The sequence below is a fragment of the Musca autumnalis genome, unplaced genomic scaffold (genome assembly GCF_047663935.1).
Source record: "Musca autumnalis isolate F117 unplaced genomic scaffold, ASM4766393v1 scaffold_2, whole genome shotgun sequence".
Taxonomy (NCBI): Eukaryota; Metazoa; Arthropoda; class Insecta; order Diptera; family Muscidae; genus Musca; species Musca autumnalis.
In genome coordinates, this window is record NW_027411755.1 from 125,731,860 (window position 1) to 125,754,480 (window position 22,621).

General features: G+C 36.1%; 1 protein-coding gene across 2 annotated transcripts in view; it reads left to right on the plus strand.

Annotated features, from left to right (window-relative positions):
* The window catches only part of LOC141394564 (uncharacterized), a 523,342-nt gene that overhangs the window by 70,925 nt on the left and 429,796 nt on the right, over positions 1–22,621 (plus strand). For both annotated transcript variants that reach the window (XM_073969172.1, XM_073969173.1), the window contains exons 3-5: positions 10,668–10,766; positions 18,843–18,969; positions 19,474–19,570. In XM_073969172.1, coding sequence (XP_073825273.1) covers positions 10,668–10,766; positions 18,843–18,969; positions 19,474–19,570 — 323 coding nt within the window. The remainder of the gene's footprint in view (positions 1–10,667; positions 10,767–18,842; positions 18,970–19,473; positions 19,571–22,621) is intronic.

Sequence of the window (22,621 nt, forward strand, 5' to 3'; positions counted from 1 at the left end):
TGTTTATTCTTATTCCGATATTTTTCCCACATATTGACTCCTCAAATATTTTTTGAGAGTACAGATTAAACAGAAGGGGCGATAGTATGCACCCCTGCCTTACACCTTTTGAAATTGGAACATTTCCAGTAATTTCACCATCTACTTGAATGTTTGCGGTCTGTTGCCAGTATAGGTTTCTGATGCATTTTATGTCGCTATCCTCTAACCCAATTGAAATCAAAATTTCCATTAATTTGTGGTGGTTGACCGTGTCGAATGCCTTTTCGTAGTCGACAAAACATTATTGGGTATATGCGCCTATGTATTATCTTTAAAAATATTTTTAGGGCATGACTCATAAGGCTTATCAATCTATAATCTCCGCACGTCTTCGCATTGTTTTTCTTGGGAATCATAATAAACGTAGATTTTAGCCAATCTTGAGGGTATTGTCCTGTTTCATAAATTTGGTTGTATAACTTCAACAATAGTTGTGTATTTCTTCCATCTAGTAATTTAAGTAATTCAGATGGGACTTCATCCGGCCCGGTAGCTTTGTTGTTTTTCATTGAATTTATGGCCACATCTAATTCGCTTTCTGTAATGCGTCTTCCCCCAAAATTGGCTTCTCCATCAGTGCTATGCATTTCGGTTCTTGCGGTATCTGTGAACAGACTCCCAACATATTTTTCCCAGTGTTTTTTCTTTTCTGCAGTTTCATATATGGCTGTATTATTCTCATCGAAAATAAATGTAGATGATCTTTTTGAATATATTCCAGATGCCTCTTTTAACTTTTTGTGGAGATTGAAATCGTCATGTAAGATTTGGAGTCTTTCAATTTCCTGGCACTGTTTGTTTAATTGCGCATTTTTTGCGGCACGAGTTGCGACTTTTATTTCTTGATTAATTTCCCAATATCTTTCATAGTTTGAATTCTTATGTTTGCTCCTTTCTATGCGAAGTGCGCGTATCTCGTCGGTCATCCATGTGTCCTCTCTTTTAGATGTTGTGGTTCCAAGGATATTGCTGGTTATAGTATTTATGGAATTTTTTACATTGTTCCATAAGGTCTCGACATCATCTCCATCAATATGTTGTAGTCCTGCATTAAGGTGATCTTTCATGGATTGTTTAGTGGAAGGATCGTTTAATTTTTTAATGTTAACTCTTCGCTTTGGTGTTTTCTTTCGGATAGTAGTTAGCTTTATCTGTAATTTCCCTAACAGAAGATTATGGTCCGAGGGAACATCAGCTCCTGGATACGTAGAACATTTATTTATGCAGGAGGAATATCGCCTATTTATTAAAATGTAGTCAATTTGGTTTCTAACAATGTTTCTGTTATTGTCTTGTGGCGATTTCCAGGTGTAAAGTCGTCTTGGATGGAGGCGAAACATAGTATTAGCAACCTTAAAACTGTGTTCTTGACAGAATTGTATTAGTCGTTCTCCTCTTTCATTCCGTTGTCCTAAGCCAAATTTTCCGGTGATTCCGGTTGTTTCTTCTTGCCCAACTTTAGCATTAAAATCTCCCTGGATTATTGTAATATCGTGTGGTTTTGTCATCTTTAATAAATTTTCAACGTCGTAATAAAACTTTTCCAATTTATCATTATCGCTATCACTTGTAGGTGCATATACTTGTATTATGTTCATGTTTATTGGTTTTGCAGATATTTTTATCATCATCGCCCTATCAGAAATTGGAACATATCCAGTGACACAGGTCGCTATGTGGCTTTTTACTATAATAGCAACGCCCTTTCTATGAATTCCCTCTCTATTTCCGGAATGATAAATTTTTACGTTCTGGGAAATAAATTCCGCATCCTCCACCCACCACGTTTCACTGATACCCAGGATATCAATTTGTAGTCTTCCCATTTCGCTTATAGTGTTGTCTAGTTTTCCAAGCTCATAAAGACTTCTCACATTCCAAGTTCCTATTCTAAGTCTGGTTTTGGTTTTACCTCCGGGGATTCTTAGCACCCTCTGATTGCCGGAGACTGAGGGCCGTAGGTTATTTTCTGTATTCATTGTAATTGTATGATTTTTCTAGGCATTATACTTCAGTGGTTTGCCGAGGCCTTCTGAAGGGTTTAGAGTTTTCCGTCTCCGTATTCAGCCGCTCCTCCTGGAGTTCAGACGCTGTTTGCTGCCGCCAATCCTTTGGTCAGACGCTGCCATTTTCCATTTTTTTCTTTTGGTTCGCCCCGCATATTTTATTTCTGCGGTACCCGCCATATCTGATGAGCGTTCCCCTATCCACCACTTGGGGAGGCGTCCGATGGGAGAGAAAAAAAGGAAGAAAAAAAAATAACTCCGCACGGAGTTAAGTTAGATCTTTACATTCAGTTAAATTTTTTTGGACATGTGGGTTAAGCGGTTTTGGCGCTTCAAATAAACTTCAAATAAAGCATGCCGAGACTTACATTTCTCATAACCCATCACATTGTAGGTATTACATTTACGTACAAGAATATTCATGCTGCCTTGAGTTAAGTAATTACTAGGGAATTTTCATAGAACTGCCTAGTAATTCTCACGATCCACACACCTATTAGACTACCCTGTATTGTGTTCAGTTCATATAACTTTTGAACTCTATCGATAATTTACTTTACTGCGGTCTTGTCCTCAGACATCGAGTAAATATGAGTAATGGCAAAAATCCATTCCGACCACAATATATACAAATGCAATTGTCATTGTGTAAATACACCAACACACACACGCACACACAAATTCGAGCAAAGTTCAATTCTACCAGTAATGTCAATGGGTTGTTGTTGTTCTTTGATTTAAACTAAACCAAATTTACAGTTACTGTTATTTAACTTTTGTCAAAGTGGTTACAATGAGAATTACAAATAGACTTACGATAATGCAAATAGCCTTGTATTGGTACGATGGTAATGTATGTTTGGCATGTGTGTGTGTTTGTGTGCGGGAAAGGGAAATAAACTTAAATTAGGTTAAGTAGTGGGAAATTATAACAGGGTATATTCATTGGTACAGCAGAATATACTATGATTATTATCATATGGTCGCGTAGACCTAACAGCTTCCGGTCGCTTTCGAACGTAGATCCTCAAATTTATGTAGGGAGCCAATATTCTTCATTTTGAACATTTTCAGAGGGTACAATACTACAATACAATACTATGAAAGTATCATTTGTGACTCCATAAAGTATATACATATATTCTTGATCAGGGTAAATTTCTGGGTGAGGTAGGAGATGAATGATACCAAGCAAACTTGACCGGGTTTAGAATGGTAAAGACCAGAACTTATCTTGAGGCCTCTTCCATCTCAAGTGAACACTGACCTCCATGGTGTCACGTGAGAAGCTGTCCTTAATAACCGGTAAAGGTATTGAGATACAATGTGCCGCGCCTTCACCCATAAATACGATAAAACCCCTAAAAACATCACATGAAAAAAAAACAAAGAAAAAGAAACCACTCTGAAATTGAAGACCGCCGCAAACGTTTAAAGGACCACGATTTTGTGAATCTGCATCTGGAATGCCCGGACACTTTACAGAGAAGGTGCATTTTAAGAACTGGCAGATGTACTTGCAAAGTACAAGACCGATATTACCGCCATACATAAATACGATGGATTTGGAAATTCGTCAAAAAACCTAAAGGTGACGTATTGTATTATAGCTTCCATGACACAAAGCATGAATTTGTTTGCGGATTTGTAGATAGTCGAAAGATTTGGTGATATTCGGATAAGAGCTAAATTTTTCATGATCAATTTTATTTGCACTCATGCTCCCACTGAAGACAAGGATGAGCAGCCCGAAGATATATTTTACGAGGGCCCAGAAGAAGCATGTGACTGTTGTTCTGCATATGAACTTACAATTATTCTGAGCAATTTTAATTTAAAAATTAAAGAGGAAAATATCTTTGGCCCAACAGTCTGGAAATTCAGTCAAAGTACTCCTCGTCCCGATAAGATATAAGCACAGTGGCAAAGTATTGCCCACACCATGCAGACAGCCGCAAAATCCATACTTGGATACCAGAGACCTCTACCAAGAAACCCATGGTGTGGCCAGGAGCGTCGTGCTCAGAAATGATTTGTGCAGTACCTATGCGCTTTTAGACCTGGCAAACCTCCATTGACCAGATATTTACCTTGCAGAAAATCGTGGAAAAGACCAAAGTGATGCAGATTGACACTTACCATATTTTTGTTGATTATAATGCAGCCTTCGACAGCCCCATAAGCTCAAAGATATTCCAAGGAATGTCTGAATTTGGTATTGCCGCAAAGCTCATTCGGCAATGTAATATAACATTAACTGATATCCGGTCCTCAGTTCAAATAGAAAAATACATTTTCCCAACAGTTTAGTGCCAAAAGAGGTTTCAGGCGCCAGCAGTGCCTTGTGTGTTTGAGATAAAAATCTTTCGTAAGATATTAACATCGGCGAGAAACTACTTTGGCACTAGCAGCTTCAGCAGCTGCTGCCCGATGAGCTAGACAGCGTGCCCCAACTTCATCGTCGTCGTGTGCCCCAACTTTTCTTCCATCGCCCCGTAAAATGTATCATTCCTGCAATTCAATTGCAACCGCCTCATTGAGTCGGAGAATCAGCATTGTCGCGGCGATCCAAGAGACAAAGCTCAAAGCTTGCATCGTTGTAATAGTTATAAAGTTTTGCGTAAGGAACGTACATGAAAAGGAGGACTGGCCTCCTTCATACACCAGTCTGTCCCATACAGACTTATCCCTCTTGGTATGGCCTGCGTTATATGCCTGATATTAGTTCACTTTGGAAGGGTAATAAATGTCACCTACATGGGGACTTCAATCATCATCACGAGATTTGGCATTTCGTCCAAGGCTTTGACCAAAGAGGTACTGCGCTGTCGGAGAAACATGATAGCTCCACATTTTGCATGGTAAATAGATATGCTGCTATGAGGATAAGAGGAGATTGCAAAGGCTGACAAACCGTCTGACCGCGACCTGCAAACCGTCATATCGCTTGGCTCACACTACCTTCCTATCATCGTCTCCGCTAACAGACACCCGATTTCACAGTCTCTAACCGTTGTGTATTTTTGAACCATGGAAATGCTGATTGGCAAGAATTCAGAAGATTTGCCAATCACCGGGTGCTGCCCATTCCCTCAACTCCTCGGTAGCAGAGGGAATTTCCCGGGACATCATCATAGCTACTACCGCTCGTTATTTTTCTACTCGAATGAAGACCCAAGAGATACGGAATTTACTATTGAAGTCAATAGACTAGTGGGCGAGCATATGCGGAAAAAGTGGCTAGACCACATATACCAATGGGCAACTCTTAAATCACTCTCATATAGGGGAAAGAAGTATGATAGAACAACTGTTCATTTTAAGGGCGTGACAGTAACAAATTGCCTCTGCGAATTTACGATGTAGCAGTTGTCATTGGAAACGAGAAATCATTCGAAATGTTGTGCCCAATGGTACACCCATATTGTGACAAAAGCTAGGAAAGTTGGCCGGGTGGTATCGCTACTGAATTCAGGCAAGGATGCCAGCCCAGATTAATCGTACGGACCGATTTGCCCTTTCGCCAGTAGCCAAGATTCTAGATGCACTACTCCCCCTATGATAAAAAACAGTTTTCCCGTTGTCCAACATCAGCACGGGTTTCGAAAATGCATAGTTCATCCTTCTGAGAAATATGAAAACAATCGCTGCTAAACCTACTGCCACATTGCTCACCACCTGGATAGCTGAAATGAAATTCCCCTCAACATATTAGTCGATGACACTTTGATTGTTATCACCAACTACCCAATATATTTGATCAAACTTTCGCAGCTTACTAAATTGGTCCAACTCACGGTTATTTTCCATGGGATCAGAAGTAAGTACGAATTCCTCAAGTCAAAAGCAAAGCCTTTTTGTGTTATACACAGTAGCGTTATGCAGTGGAAGTGTATTCAAAATAAAAACCAAATGGGAGCTTTCGCGACTAGGCAAACTACCGATAATGTGACTATCGTTTTGATAGTTGTCTTAAAGTGCAGTACACATTGTCAGTTTTGACTGTTGATTATTCGCAATTATCGATAACTGTCCAACCGTAAAACAACTACAAAATACTATATGGTTGCATGATGAATGACAAAACTGAAGTTAGGGCATATTAGGTTTGGTTTTACGTTTGTAATGTCCGGCCGTATGTGATAATCACTGTAGAATCCATGGCTATAGGACCCTGAAATTTGGGAAAGATGCGTCTTTCTTTGTAGGCCCACGTTTATAAAAGTAAATAATTACGCAGTTTGGTGTCTCCTATGCACCCTAGATCACGAGGAAAAGCATTTTCCTGTTTTTTAATGCGTTTTTGTCTCACTTAAATCACTATAACATGACCATTTGTTACCCAATTTTTAAAAATTATGGCTTGTTCGAAAGACCTGATTTTCACCTTTTAAATAAAAATTGAGCTTGAAAGTCCGTTGTGGAAAAAGAAGTTATGTCCGTTTTAAGTTGAAAATCCAAGAAACCCCGTTCTAAAATCAAAACACGAAGTGACCCAAAAAACCAAAGGTATTTTCGTCTTCCATGGACTCCCACAAAACTGAATAAATGCATCAGAACCCCTGCAAAAAAATTTTTGTCAACTTTTGTACCACAGTGTAATTGTCAACATAGGTGCATGTTTTGTTATAGCCCCCATATAACCTCCCGATTTTCGGTATTTTCGCTACATTTTATGACCGCACTACCTGTAATTTACCGTTTGAAGATCCCAGTGGTCATAAAACTTCTCCACTAAACATTTTAATCATAGGTCCATGTTTTGGTATAGCCCCCATATAACGGTACCTCCCGATTTTCGGTATTTTGATCATTTAAGCTACAATTTTTGACCGAAGTATCTGCAATTCGACATTTGAGGTTCTCAGTGGTCACAAAACTTCTCCAACAACAATTACCAGCATAGGTCCACACTTTAATTTATCCCCATATAAGGTCGCCAACCGATGAAAGACATTTCTATATGCATTTTTATACACACATCATTTATTATACCCTCAGCATTTATGCTAACGAGGCTATATATACACTTACATACGGGCAGAATGTGCCTCATCCGAAATCCGTTTCAGACAATTTGTAGTTGATTTAGCACTGTTGGCTTTCGTAATATTTTCTTCAAACTTAGTTTAAGTTCGAAGATGTGTTATATCGGTCCACTCCTTCCGGTACCTCCCCACAAAAGTTCGAAAATGTTCGGAAAATTTGTGTGCACGATAACCAATTTGGCCCATACTTATGGACTTAATCCGTCCACTTCTTCGGGTACCTCCCACACAAAAGTTCAGTTTAGGATCTGCTATCAAATCGCTTTGATTTTTGTTGTAACAACTTGTATTCATCGCCCCCATACGACGGTAAAAGTTTCATCTGGGGCAAGTCCATACTTCCTAAGCAAATAGCCTTAAAAGTGCAAAAACCCGTGTTTAATGTTTGGAGCGCAAGATAACTCTTGAACGGATCTGCAGACAATTTGGCCTTCGTAATATTTTGTCCAAACATAGTATAAGTTCGAAGATAAGCCATATTGGTCCACTCCTTCAGGTACCTCCCCCACAATAGTTCAAAAATGTTCGGACAAATTGTGCGCACGATAATTCTTGAAGAGAGTGACCGATTTGGTCCATAATTTACACATCCTAATTCATCTGCCATATGTATATCAGGTTTGAATATGGACTATATTTGTCCACTCATTCGGGTATCTCCCACACAAAATTTTGGATAAATTCACTTTAAGACCTGCTTTCGAATCGTTTTGATTTCTGTTGAAGCAACTTGCATTCGCTGCCTCAATTACGACGGTAAATACTTTTTCAGGGGCAAGTCCATACTGCTTGAGAAAACAGCCAAAAAGGTGTCCAAACTTAGTTTCTGTTCGAAGATTGGCAACAACTTCTTGTACTTCCCTCCAACATTTAAAAATTTCACTAAAATGGTATGCCCGATATCCCTTGAACGGGGCAACCAATTTTATCCAAACGTTGGATCTCCTAATATTTTGTCCAAATTTAGCTTAACTTCTCAAATGGCCGATATCGATCTTCTCTTTATGTTACCTCCGCCACAAAAGTTCAACAATTGTGTCGATCTGTCCGTAGATGAAAGTTTTATTTCACGTAGGCTGAGGGTATATCTCTGTCGGCCGACTGATACTTTTTTACTTGATTTAATTTAGGTAGGTATCAGTGGTCACAGAATATCTCCGCCTCAAATTGTGGACAGGATAGAAAATAATTATTCAGTTTTAGTTTAGAATATTTTATGGTGGAGAGTATAAAAACTTCGGCCCGAACTTAACGCTTTTTTCATGTTCTATTTTTACATAGTGATCACTATTACTTTTAATTTTTCACAATTTTCTATTATTTTATACAATTTTAAATTTTTCATTTTATTTTACGAGACACTTGCCGCACAGCAACTTGTTTGTCTGTAATATTTTGTGTTCACCGTTCGATAACCGTATGTATCGATAACTTTTTTAAATAAATTCGATCGTATAAGGAAATCCAAAAATTTCGAACGTTCGTAATTAGGCCCCTGATCGAATTAGCTAAAGTTAGGTATACCTAACTTATCCACCAAAAATTGTGGGCATTGTGTTTTTACAAGCAATTAACGCGAAAAAACCTTGCTAAATAAGGTCTCCTTATTTGAAATGCTGATACAATCTGCATGCATTGGAATGCTGGAGAGATATTTCTTTGTTTGTCAGGAATAGGACGTTGCTGCCTATCCGACAGATATTTCGAATCGATTTTTCCTGTTTTGCAATCTCGAGTAATACATTACACGAAAATAACAACCGGGGGGGCTGCCAACTTACTACCTTTTATATAATCTTGCCCTACTTCCTTTTTTCTAAAAATGCACAATGTCTCCCTTAAAATAAAACCCTTTGACTGCATACACGTAGCGTAGTTAAAAAAATCTCCTTTATACCAATCTTTTAACCCTATGTTTCAATTTCGTTTGCCAACATTTGCATTTCCGCATTCCTAGCTGTAGCTGTACACAAATACATTCATATGAACACCAGACAAAGTCGCCTTAAGCTTATCCATTCAAATAATTGTAATTGTATTTTATTTTGTCGAAGTTTTTCCTACATTTATTTCCTACTTCCCCCGCGCGTTCTCCCTCTACCTTTCACTCCATTTGCCATCACTATTATCAATGTCGTCGTTTCAATACAACAATTCTTGGTCTGTCTGCCAATGTTTTTAATTAGCATTTTGTGGTACTGTTCCATTTTATTGGCATGCTACTGCTGCTGATTGTAATGCTGTGTACTTCTACTTGTACTTCATCGTCGTCTGAATGGATAATATAGCCGATTTAGTTTTCTTGTTTGTTGGTATGGCATTTCGATTGTTAGAACTTTTATACATATATTTCACATTGTAGATTAGTAAAATTTGTGGCGGAATAAGAAACAACATTAATGAAATTGTCTTATTGGGCGCAGTTAGTAAAGAGAAGAGATAACATGGAATTTATTATGGGACATCACATAAATTTGTCTCACCCATTTTTGCTAAATGGCCCAGAGAGGAAAATTAGGAGGAAAGGAGGAGGGAGATAGGGAGTGGCATTGAAATCATGTATTGTTGAGAATTTTGTTAGGGAATTATCGGTATGATAATATTAATCAAACTTTCCGATAGGAGGAGGGCCTAGTTTATGATTATTATTTCGAGGAATTGAAGAAGAGAATCCATAAAGATTGTTCGAAGCATATGGTGCAAAAAGGGAAAACAAATAATTGTGCGTAGCTTATAAAATTTGCAGATATTGCTACTCCATAATTTAATATTTCGAGGAATTGTGCCACAAATACGAATCGATGACTCGGAATCATACAACAATGCGAACAGTATGTCAGGCTTGAAAGATGTGAAGTTTGTGTGTCGAAACGAGTCTTATTCAACAACAAATCATGTATTATTAGCCTTGAACATTTTTTTGAAAAACTGATAACGAAAGCATTCTCTAAACATGCTTTCGAAACCACAAACATGTACCCCGTATCGAGAATATTGTAGCTACTTTGTTTATATTTGTATATAACTTGACCATTGACACAACTTCCTTAAGCAAAACAAATCCTTCACCACTCTCATCATCATCAATTGTCCATAAACTTTGTTTACCACTACAACTGCTGTTACTCTACTGCTGATGATTACACAGTGCCAAAGTAAAGTGTTTAATTATTGTTTCTCTTTTTCTTGTTTACCTTTTTTTCATGGTGATCCTTACATTTTGGACTGGCTGGATGGTTGGATACTCTAAATAACAAAACTTCAATGACATTATCTGCAATTGCAACATCAAAATTGGTAACTACAACAACACCATGAACTTTATCTCTTCGACACTGGACAATCCCACTTTACCACACAAACCGGCGACGACGATGACGACGACATTAACTGATGCCTTCATTAAACTGCTACTGCTGATGACTGCTACATGAACTCTGTTGGTGTTGTCTGTCTCTTGGATGTCAATGAAATTTTCCTTAACCTGAACATAAACAACTACTGCCATTACTTCAATGTTCCCTCCTCGTCTGATCACCGCTTGTTTTTGTTGCTGTTACAAACTTTTAAGGATTCGATGCTGCAAAACATTGGCTGGCTGTTAGTTCGATACTTTTAATAATCGGTGCTGCAAGCGTTGCAGTGCCATTGGCTTTAAGAGTGGCTGCAAGTAAGTAAATCAATTATGTTTTTTTGTTATGAATAATATTTTGTTGTTGTTGTGTTTTTGTTTTCGAAAAGAAATTAATGACAATTCAAATAAATTAATTTTTTGAGAGACCTTAAGTGACAAATAAATACTACAGTGTCGCTAACATGAAGTAATTGGTAATAACACTGTGCAACAACAAAAAAAATGACAAACAAAGCTCGTCTCTAACGAGAAATTAATTAAAATCGAGTATATTATGAAAGTAGAGCTAAAAATATGAGACACGTGTATCGGCGTTTTTAAAGTTTACGTCGGAAAGTAACCAAAATAGGCGGGGCATGTTCCGACCATTTGTAATTTTTTCTAAATATTCGAGTTAAGATATCTTGGAATCCTTGCATTTTAGATATATAGTGTCTTTGGTAACTTTACTTAGAAGGGTGTGGGGAATATTTTTGTTAAAAATTTTAACCCTCATGCGATTCATCAAAGGGGTCTTTTTTGTCCTTTTTTCGAAAATCTTTAAAGAACTCCTTAAAAATGTGATCGTATCAAATCCAAATATTCTACAAAGATGTTCGTCATAAAATTTTACTATAGGTCTCAGAATACATCAAAACTGTAACTCTTGTCTAATCGCCAGGAATCTCTAAAAATTAAAAACACGTTTTAGGGTTAAAGTCGGACTTCATATGAGTTTATTCAAAATTGTCCCACAACACATAATTTTAGAGAGATGATGTCAGAGGCAAAAATATTCTTCGTCAAATTTCACTATGGGTCACCAAAGAAATAAAATGTCTATTTACATTTTAAAGCATGAAAATATCAGTATCAATTTTGCTGAAAAAAAAAAAACATGAAAATATTTCCAATTTTTTGATGAAATTTTTTTCGTTCTTTTTTCGAGTTGATACGTGAAAGTAATATGAAACTTGGTTCTAGATGAAAAGCGTCAAAAGATGACAAATTCTACACAAAATTTCACTATGTGTTTCAGAATAAACCATATATCTAGGTATACTAATTTCTTAAAAAAATAGATTACAAATGTATATATATTAGGATGGAATTATTTGTTTTTATTTTGGACAGTTAATTTTACATAATTCCATACTGTATCAAAATCTAGCAAAATTCTTCACTTTTTGGGAATATTGTTAAAGAAAGAAATGTTCCAAATGAAATTTCAATATGAGTCTCTGAATAAAAGAAATCTGTAACCATAACGTATCACATTCTTAGCAGCCTTTGTTTTCGATACTGGGTTTAGGGCCATATTTTACAATTTTTATCCAGATTGTCGTTGTGATTGAACAATAAAAATTTCTTATTGATGGTTTTTCGTTACACAAAAGATGTTGTGCCTTCAATTTAAACAGCTTATTAAACATTTGTGGCGAATATATATTTGTGGCGAATTTATATTTGCGTATTTTTTAGTACTTTTAACATAAATTACGTATTTAGGATAAGCCATTGGTTATTTATATAGTATGCGAAAATACGTGAGAGGTTTACGGCTATGGTCCAGTGAAAATATAGGTGTCATATGGGCTCTCACATGCACGATTTGTGTGGTCCAAAATAATACAATAATGGAAGTAACTCCTGCTCTGGTGACATTTAGACATAGTGCCTCGTCGAAATAACGGTTTTAGACCCCAAGTATGTTTGGACGAAATTCGATTAAGCCAATTTGGAGTCGATTTAGCCCTGCCTGTCCGTCTATCTGTCTGGCTGGCTGGGGCGCACGATAACTCTCGAACGGATCAACCGATTCGAACCAAATTTTGGGTATCGTAATATTTTGTCCATACTTTATCTGAATAGTGTGTGATAACTCTCGAAGGGAGCAATCGATTTGGTCCAAGCTTTGAACATCGTCTTGTTCCTTCGAGATATAGATCGTGTTTGAATATGGACTATATCAGTCCACTCCTTTGGGTACCTCCCACACAAAATTCGGGTAAAGTGAAGTTAAAATGATCTTCTCGGATAGTTTTGAAATTTGTTTTCAGCAGGCTCCCTTGCGGCTCCCTTTACGATGGTACAATTTTTTGGGCGCAAGTCCATACTTCCTGATATAATGACCGAAAAGCGCCAAGAAACCTTGACGACAATAACTAAAATGGCAAATCCGCAAGACTAGTCTCGCAGGGAGATTCTGATTGGTCCAAACTTTGCACATCGTATTATTTCATCTAGTCATGTATCAGGTCGGAATATAGACTATATTGTTCCCCTCCTTCGGGTACCTCTCACACAAAATTGGGGAAAAGGGCACTTTAATAGCTCGTCTCTGATCGTTTTGATTTTTTTTTTTGCAAAACGTTCTTACGAAAAAAGCCTGCCGGCACCAACTAAACTGGGTAGTACGTAAGATAACCCTCGAAAGAAGAAACCAATATTCACCAAAAGTTGTACATCGTATTATTTCCTACAGCCTCGAATTTTGTACGACTATTGACTTCATAGGACCACTCTTTCGGGTACCTCCCAAACAAAGTTTGGAAAGAGTGCAGTTTAAAGAATCATCTGGTCGTTTTTAAATTTTTGGTAACATGCTTTGTATGCGGCCCCTGTTAAGATGGTACTATTTTTTCGGGAGCAATTCCATGCTTCTTGGGAAATTGGCCCAAAAACTCAAAAAAATCCATATAGAGGTCAGAAGTATTGCGTTTGATTATTTTTTATAGGTCCAAGACTGAGGGTATATCTCAGTTGGAACAGCTGACTGTCACTTTCTTACTTGTACTAAGTAGTCTTCTGCATTATTTATACACTTTTTCATGTGCTCAATCCAATTTTTAATGCGTTTTTTCCACTCCGATTGAGACACCTCCAAAACACGGTTTTTGAACGCTTCAACAGCAACGTCTGGCGACGAAAATAGTTGACCACGCCTTTTTTCTTGATGTGCGAAAATCAAATAAAGTCATTATGCGACAAGTCAGCGCTATACGGCGGCTGACCCATCAATTCCACGTTTTGTCCGGTCAAAAAATGTGCTGGCATTGTCATGGTGCACAATGATACGTCTTCTCTTGTTCGTTTTTCGAATTTCTCAGGAGACTTTAGGCAAACAAATTGTAATTTACAACTCAGAATTAACCGTCCTGCATTCCTTAAGCCGTATAGTAGCCACATGGTGAGTTTTGCCGAAGAAACAGTCGACCATTTGATTCGAAGTGCTTTTCCATGAACAACTTTCGTTAAACTTGGCTCGGCTTCGAAGACCCACACGGGCGATGGCTATTGTGTTTCGGGTTCATGCGCATTGATCCAAGATTCGTCATCTGTGACGATTTTATAAACGTCGATTGAAGCACAATTCACAATTTCTTTGTACCAATCGACAATAGCATTTTTTTGAACGATTGTCAAATTGTGGTGGATCTAACGAGAAAATCCCATTTTTGCAGCCAGATGTTCATGCAATATCAAATATTAACTGGTGGAATAAATGTCCAAGGATGCCTCTATTTCACGGTATATATCATGACGATCTTGCATTATCCGTTCACGAACACGTTAATTTTTTCGGGCACAACGGACGACCCTCACGACCTTCGTCTTTCAGCAAGTGTCGGTCACGATTGAATTCATTAAACCAGTTTTTCATAGTGTTCTCTTGCCGTGATCATCCACGTCGAAAAATGTGAAAAATAAACTGACGAAAAAGTTCACAAGAAAATGAAATTAAATTTTTTTGCAAAGTGATTTTTTAAGTCACTATAAACAACAAAACACATGATCGTATGTCAAAATGTCCTGAGTACGTTTAGGCTAAAAACTGTCGAACTTTCTACATTCCAAGTGCTGTCAAGTGTTCCGACTAATGTTTCACCCCGGTGGATGACAGACTAGTTGCAATTAGAATAAACATTATTCAACATAAAATGTGTCTTCGCAAGTCCCAACCGAAGATAAGTTATCCTACCCATATGACCGTAACCTTACCCATGACATTTAAGTTATTCCAGACGATTACAAATTGGAAAGTAGTGCACCTCTGATTCAATGTACTAAAAATCTAGCCAATAAAATGAAACAAATAACAAGGGATGCATGCTCGTATAATTGTTGTAGGATTGGTACACAGAATATTTCACTCAATTTTCTCTATTGCTTAATATAATTATTCCTCGCTCGAATAAAACCAATATATTGGTTCACGTTTTGATATAGCCCTAATAAAATGATACCGCCCGATTTTCGGTATTTTCAAGGTTTTAGAAGTATTATCCTACCGATATGGCTAAAATGTTGTCCGTTTGGAGTAAAAATATTAATGCAAAGAATTGTCTGTCTAAGTCCAAGTTTTCATATAGCCTCCATAGAACGGTACCTTTCGTTTTTGGGTATTTTAAAGGTTTTAGCCACATTATCCAACAGAAATAGCGGAAATTATGGTATTTGATGTGCATTGAGGCTTTAAAATTATTCGGCAAAGAATTGACGTTATTTTTTGATATTATCTCCATAGAAATGTACTACACGAATTTTGGTAGTTATAAAATTTCAGCCACAGGTCCAGCTGAACTTAACACCGTTATTACTTTTTATAACCGGCACCATTGTTTGGAGAATATATTAAGTTTGTTTTTCCGTTTGTAACGTATTGGAATAGTACTTTGCGACTCTGTGATGTATATATGGGGATTTCTGTGTCAGCTATTAAAAAATAAAAAAAAAATGGACTGTGGACTTGGATGCAATTTTCGCGATTTAATATTTAAAATAAATTTTTAACAATGATCGTACTCTTAGATTTTCCTGAAATTTTTTGGATTAAACTTCGATCAATTACAAAAAATATTAAGAAAAAATAGTAATTATTCAAATCCCACTACCAAATAGAACTTAAAACTATTTGGTAGTGGGATTCGAATGAATACTATTTTTTCTTAATTTTTTTTAAAAATTTCAGTACATGTTTTCCAATATATTATTTTGAAACATTTTTCATTTTACCAAAAAAAAAAAAAAAACAAAGTTACATTTTTTAACATTAGTTTTTTGTTACTATGTTTTATTTAACTTGCTTCGTTGTCTGTTTAGTTCAAATCTGGTAACTCATTTTTCACACAGTTGCGGTTGACCAATCGAACTGAAACTTTGCACACTTTACAGATTTGGATGACAATACATGAATATGAAACCAAAACCAATATGGGTCCATTATTTCCTATAGCCCCCATTAGCGGTACCACCCGATTTTAGGCATTTTGGGGATTTTATCTTCATTTTTAGTCCGAATTGGCTGTACTTTGGGATTTGGAGTTTCCAATGGTACAGAAACTTCCCACCAAAATTTTTGGACATAGGTCAAGGTTTTGGTATATCCCCCATATAGCGGTACCACCCGATTTCAGGCATCTAAAATGTTGTTGTTAACTAAAAACTTAAAAATAAAATATAATTTAAAAAAAATTAAGTTACAATGTTTTATTTATAAGTGCACCAAAAAATTATAAAATAATTGTTCGCGTAGCCTTAGTAAGTATATTCTTCTTCATGATGGAATCTCTCAAATAAAACACTTGCCGTTTAATTTTGTTCCCATTTTTAATTTGAAGGCAAGTGTTTTATTTGAGAGATTCCATCATGAAGAAGAATATACTTACTAAGGCTACGCGAACAATTATTTTATAATTTTTTGGTGCACTTATAAATAAAACATTGTAACTTAATTTTTTTTAAATTATATTTTATTTTATTTAGAAATGTATCTTAGTGAACCAGCATTAGTAGGTATTACTGAATTATTTTTTTTTTTTTTTGTCCGCGATAGGTTTAGCCATTGCATATTTCAAATGCAAATCCTCATTCGTATTTAAATAATCATCGTCTGAAAAAATATAATTTTAATATTTGGTAGATTATTCGGCTCGGATGCCCAGTCATATAATTTCCGAGCTGTATTTAGTTGATCATCAATTTAGTTAGTTTATTGTTCCGCTGGTACAATAACTGCTAATCCATTTTCAAAATCGAAAAAAGACGCAGTTTTTAAGTTGTTTAAAATAAATTCCTAAATAAAACAACAAAATAAATGTTAAAAAATGTAATTTTGTAGTTTTTTGCTAAAATAACAAATGTTTCACACCGGTATAAAGAAAAAATTGTATTGACAAATTTTAAAAAGTTAAGAAAATATGGTAATCATTCGAATCCCACTACCAAATAGAACTTAAAATTTTGTAATTGATCAAAGTTTACTACAAAAAATTTCAAGAAAATCGAAGAGTAAAATCATTGTTAAAAATTGATTTTAAAAAAATTGAGAAAAATAGTAATCATTCGAATCCTACTACCAAATAGGACTTACAATTTTTGAAATTGATCGAAGTTTAATAAAAAATTTCAGGAAAATGGAAGAGCACAATCATTGTTAAAATTAATTTTAATTATTAAATCGCGAAAATTGCATCCAAGTCCAATGTGCAATTTTTTTTTATTGAAAAGCTGATAAAACAAAAACATGCAAAAAATATTTTTTTCAAATTGGACCAATATTAGAGAAGTTATGAGTATTTTTTTGTACATATATAGTTTTTACAGAATTCGACCTTTTCAAGATACGATATCTCCGGAACCGTTAGTCAAAAAATCTGAAAGTATACTACAATGTTTTACCTCATTTTGAAAATGTGTCCGAGTTTACTTAAAAATCCCCATATATTTTTGTTAAGGATACAATTCTGAATCAATCTAGCCATATCAGTCTGTTGTAATTGTCAACATAGGTCCATGTTTTCGTATGGCCCATTAAAATGACACCTCGGCTTTCCGGTTTGTTGATAACACTGTGCTACAGTGAAAATTTGCAGCGGTTTTGATGCATAAATTCGGTATTGTAGGAGTCCATGGAAGACGAAAATACCTTTGGTTTCTTTGGGTCACTTCGTTTTTTGATTTTATAACGGCAAATGTAGGGAAAAACGGGTTTCTTGGATTTTCAACTTAAACCGGTTCATTTTGGCTTTCGTAATATTTTACCCAAACTTAATTTAAGTTCGAAGATGGGCTATATCGGTCCACTCCTTTCGGTACCTTCCCCACAAAAGTTCGGAAAATTTGTGGCACGATAACTCTTGAAGGGAGTAACCGATTTGGTCCATACTTTGCCCATCGTGAAATGTGTACCAGACTTAAATAAGGTTTCAATATGGACTCAACGGGTCCACTCCTTCGGGTACCTCCCAAACAAAATTTCGGAAAAGTTCAGTTTAGGGCCATCTCTCGAATAGCTTTGATTTTTGTTTTAGCAACTTGTATTCACTGCCCTCTATACGACGGTACAAGTTTCATCGGGGGCAAGTCAATACTTCCTGAGAAAATAGCCTGAAAGTTGCAAAAAACCCCTATGACACCGTGTGAGGTGGTTGGAGCGCAAGATAACTCTCGAACGGATCTGCCGATTCGGTCCAAAATTTGGCGTTAGTAATATTTTGTCCAAACATAGTTTATGTTTGAAGATAAGCCATATCGGTCCACTCCTTTAGGTACCTCCCCCACAAAAGTTCAAAAATGTTCGGAAAAATTGCTCGAAATTGTTGGTCTATACTTTACACATCCTAATATATTCACCAGATGCAGATCAGGTTCAAATATGGACTATATTTGTCCACTCCATCCGGTACCTCCCACACAAAATTTCGGATAAGTTCCCTTTAAGACCTGATATCGAATCACTTTGATTTTTGTTGAAGCAACTTGCATTCGCTCAGAATATTTCAGAATATTCAGAATATTTTATGGTGGAGGGTATAAAAAGTTCGGCCCGGCTGAACTTAAAGCTTTTTACTTGTTTTTGTGTTGTATTGCAAACAAATCCTTTAAAACAGTCCCACTGTTTTCATGTAAAATTCATTATTTACCATATGTCAATAGTGCACAGCACTACCAATGACATGTTGTCTAATTGAAAGAAATGCACTTGCCACCACTTCCTTTTCTGGGATTGTTATATTTACACAGTTTTTTTTTCTAAATTTCATTTTTATTTAATTATCCAGTTTTAATTCTTATCTACATTTTTCTACTTTATTCTCATATCTATGTTCCTTTCTTCCCCTTTGCTTCTAGGTGCTCCATTCGAAGAACGTCTACGTGTTGCCCTACAACTATTAGATCAAGTGCCTTTAATTGATGGGCATAACGACCTACCATGGAATATACGAAAGTTCCTGCACAATAAACTCAATGACTTTAAGTAAGTGTTTCGTGGGTGTGTTGGTACTGCAGTTGTTTTCTTTTTTTGGTTGCGGGTTTTAGTTATTTGTTTTTCGTTTCATTTTTTTTTTTTGGTTTTGTTGTAAGCGTAACTAAAAAAAGAAACCCAAGCAACATATCTTCCTGGCACTTTCTACTCTCGACTCTCTCTATCATTGATTGATTGCAGTTTGTTTGGTCCTGTAGTTGTCTTTAGTTCGTTCTTTTTTTCTCCTCAACTTCTTTGGTTGTTCTTTAATTTTGTTTTTTTTTATTCTGCTTCAAGTTTTCTTATTCTCAACTCCCAGTGGTTTGTTGTTCATTTTACAAATTGTTTTGTTTTCTTCTGGACTAGATTCTGCCACTGCTGTCTTGCCTGGCCTGGGTTGGGCTGCCAGCTAGACAAAGTTTTTAATAAGAAACTTTAGTGTATGCAGTATTTTGTCTTAATCTCAACTGTTTTACCTTTCTTTTCATCTTCTTCTTCTTCGTTCTCGTTTTATAGCTTTAATGAAGATCTCAGAGAAGTTGCACCCTGGAAGGTTAGCCAATGGAGCCATACTGATTTGACACGACTGAAAAAGGGCAAAGTATCGGCACAGGTAAGTTGTGGTAGAACGTTTTTCTTTTGCTCGCGATTAAATCTGCGTTCGTTTGCCGGAGTAATAAATTACCTCATCAATAATGAGTATAAATTAAGGACAGATTTTTGCCAAGTACTTGAAGTAATTATTTATGGAAAAGTTTTTGAATGAAGCAGAAGATAAAAGTGTTGGCCTCATTATGGGAGCAAATAATAGGATCTGGGGGGAGATTAATTTGAGTGTGATTATCAATTGTTGTGTGGGGGATATACTAAAATAAATAAAAAAAAAAACTTTATCTCAATATTTTCTTCTTGTATGTATGTATGAGTACACCCAGAGAATAAATGACACCATACGTGGTCAAACTGAGCACATCCGTTGGCGATAGTGTAGCAACAATGTTTGTTCGACGAGATTTTGACAACGGTTTCGACCACAAATGATAAGTTGGAACCAGGAATGCCGGGAGAGCTGGCAGTTGTCTCATTCATTTCCACCATTCATCTATTTTGAATGGAACTGACATGGTAATATAAATACTGAGCAAAACACAGCAATATCAATAATTCGTACCCCTCCTTTTTCCAAGTAAAGAGCTTTTCTCTGAACTCCACACGCTTCCTTTAAATCTTTATGTTAAAGCACGTCAAACTTCGAAATGTTACTTGTGACGCTAAAAGATTGAAAAAGTTAATTCATTGTAATTTCCACTATCACATTTCGTATACAGTTTATTTTTATTCACTTACCTTTTATGTATTCATAACTTACTTAGCTGGCCCATTACAGAACATTTGTCCCTGGACCGAACTAAGAAAAGATCTCCAATTCTCTCTGTTTGATGCTTCGCTTTCTGGAATACCGCGTCTTGTCATCTCTTCATCCACTTGTTTGCGCCATCTATTATTTGGCCTGCCAATTCTGCGTGCACCGCCATGTGACTCGAATTTATACGCCTTTTTAGCGGGTTCATCATCGCTCATTCTTATTATATGGCCTAACCAACGCAATCGCTGCATCTCGATATGTTTAACTATATTGATGTCGTTGTATGGCAGATACAGCTCGTGGTTCATACGATGTCGATATTCACAGATTGGTCCGTAGATCTTTCGAAGAATTTTTCTCTCAAATACGCCGAGCACTACCTTATCTGCTTGCGCAAGTACCCAGACTTCGGAACCATACATCAGCACGGGTAGTATCTGTGTTTTGTAAAGCGTTATTTTTGTTTGACGAGTTGTGGCGTTGTTTTTGAAGTGCTTACTTAAGCTATAAAGCGACTCCATATTTATGCACGTAGGAAAAAAGGCCTCTCCAACACATGTCCCAAACATATTTTGCAGCAAAGATATATTTGTTTGCAACCAGTCCCAAACATAACATATGTTTGGGTGCTGCAAAAAAAACAAACCCAAAATCCACAAAAACACATACAGCAAAGTAAGACAATGGGTCTCCCGTGAGCGTAAATTTACTTTCGCTCACAACCTGTGTAGACTTTAACTGGTTGTGACCGAGAGTAAATGTACGCTCACGGGAGACTGATTGCCTTACTCCGACATAATACATTTATAAATGGTGGTGGTTTTTCTTTTATTGAAATGCATAGAAATACCAAAACAAAAGCAACAACACACGAGTAGATACATTAACAAGTATGAAAAGCGTTAAGTAGCGTTAAGTTTATACCCTCCACCACGAACTGTATTAAAGTGAATAGGAACAATTAGTTTAATTTCGTTTTATTACAAGAGTAGTACACGCAAAAAAAACGGCCTCTCTAACATCTGTCCCAAACATATTTTACAGCAAACATATATATGTTTGCAACAGTCCCAAACATAATATATGTTTGGGTCTGCAAACAAATATATGTTTGGGTGGAAACAAATATATTTTTGGGTGCAAACATATATGTATATGTTTGGGTGCAAAGATATTTATGTTTGGGTGCAAAGATATATATGTTTGGGTGCAAAGATATATATGTTTGGGTGCAAACAAAGATATGTTTGGGTGCAAACAATTTTATGTTTGGGTGCAAACATTTTATATGTTTGGGTGCAAAAAAATACAAACCCAAAAGGCACAAAAAAAAAAAACAAACACATGCAATAGTGGGCGCTTACTGAGAGCAAGGGAGCGTAAAATTCAATGTAAAACACTTTGAAATGTGTGCTCACTTGCTCTCATTAAGAACTCACTGGCTATCTCTATAGTATACACACAAATGTGTTTTTTTTTATTAAAAGGCAAAAGAACAACAAACACAAAGGTACATACAAAATTCCAAAGAAATACATAACACACTTTAATAAAAGAAAAACTGATTGAAATAATTTGTAAATAGTCACACTTTTAAAAAGAAAAAATATATAGAAACGTAGTGGAACGCTTCTCCTTAGTTGTGAAATAAAACAAATTGTCCTCATAGTTGAAATCATCAGCGGTGAATCGGCATCTAGAATCAAATGATTATGTAAAGTAATAAATAAATATGGATATGCCATATTTCAAATATACATAAGTATGTATGTAATTACCAATATTAAATGCGATTTCTTCCTTGTCCAATAAAATAATTCCATTCAACTTTCCGATTCAATTATAAAATGCATTGGGCATTTAATTTACTAAAAAGCACAATTTCTTTAAGAAAACACAAAACACTGATTTATTCACTCACTTTACCGTCTTGACTCTACAAAGGCAACTAAAACACTGAAGAAAGAAAAAAAATATAATTCATATCATGTCTTCTTTTCTTCTTCGCCTGCCGAGTTTGACGCATACACGCCACCAAAGCCCCCTTCGCTTCAACGTCTTCTATTATACAATACACACAACTCTTTATTATAAAACAGCATTCCACAGCCGCGAGAGCACTGTTATTACTCTCGTTGACAAACATCCTCTCTCCACCCATGAAAAAATTTTCTAACATAAAAAATATGTTTTACCCAAACATATCAAATTGAGATATGTTACAAAATGTTGCAAACTTATATTTGTTTGGACCCAAACATATTATGTTTGGATCCAAACATATATTTGTTTGCAACC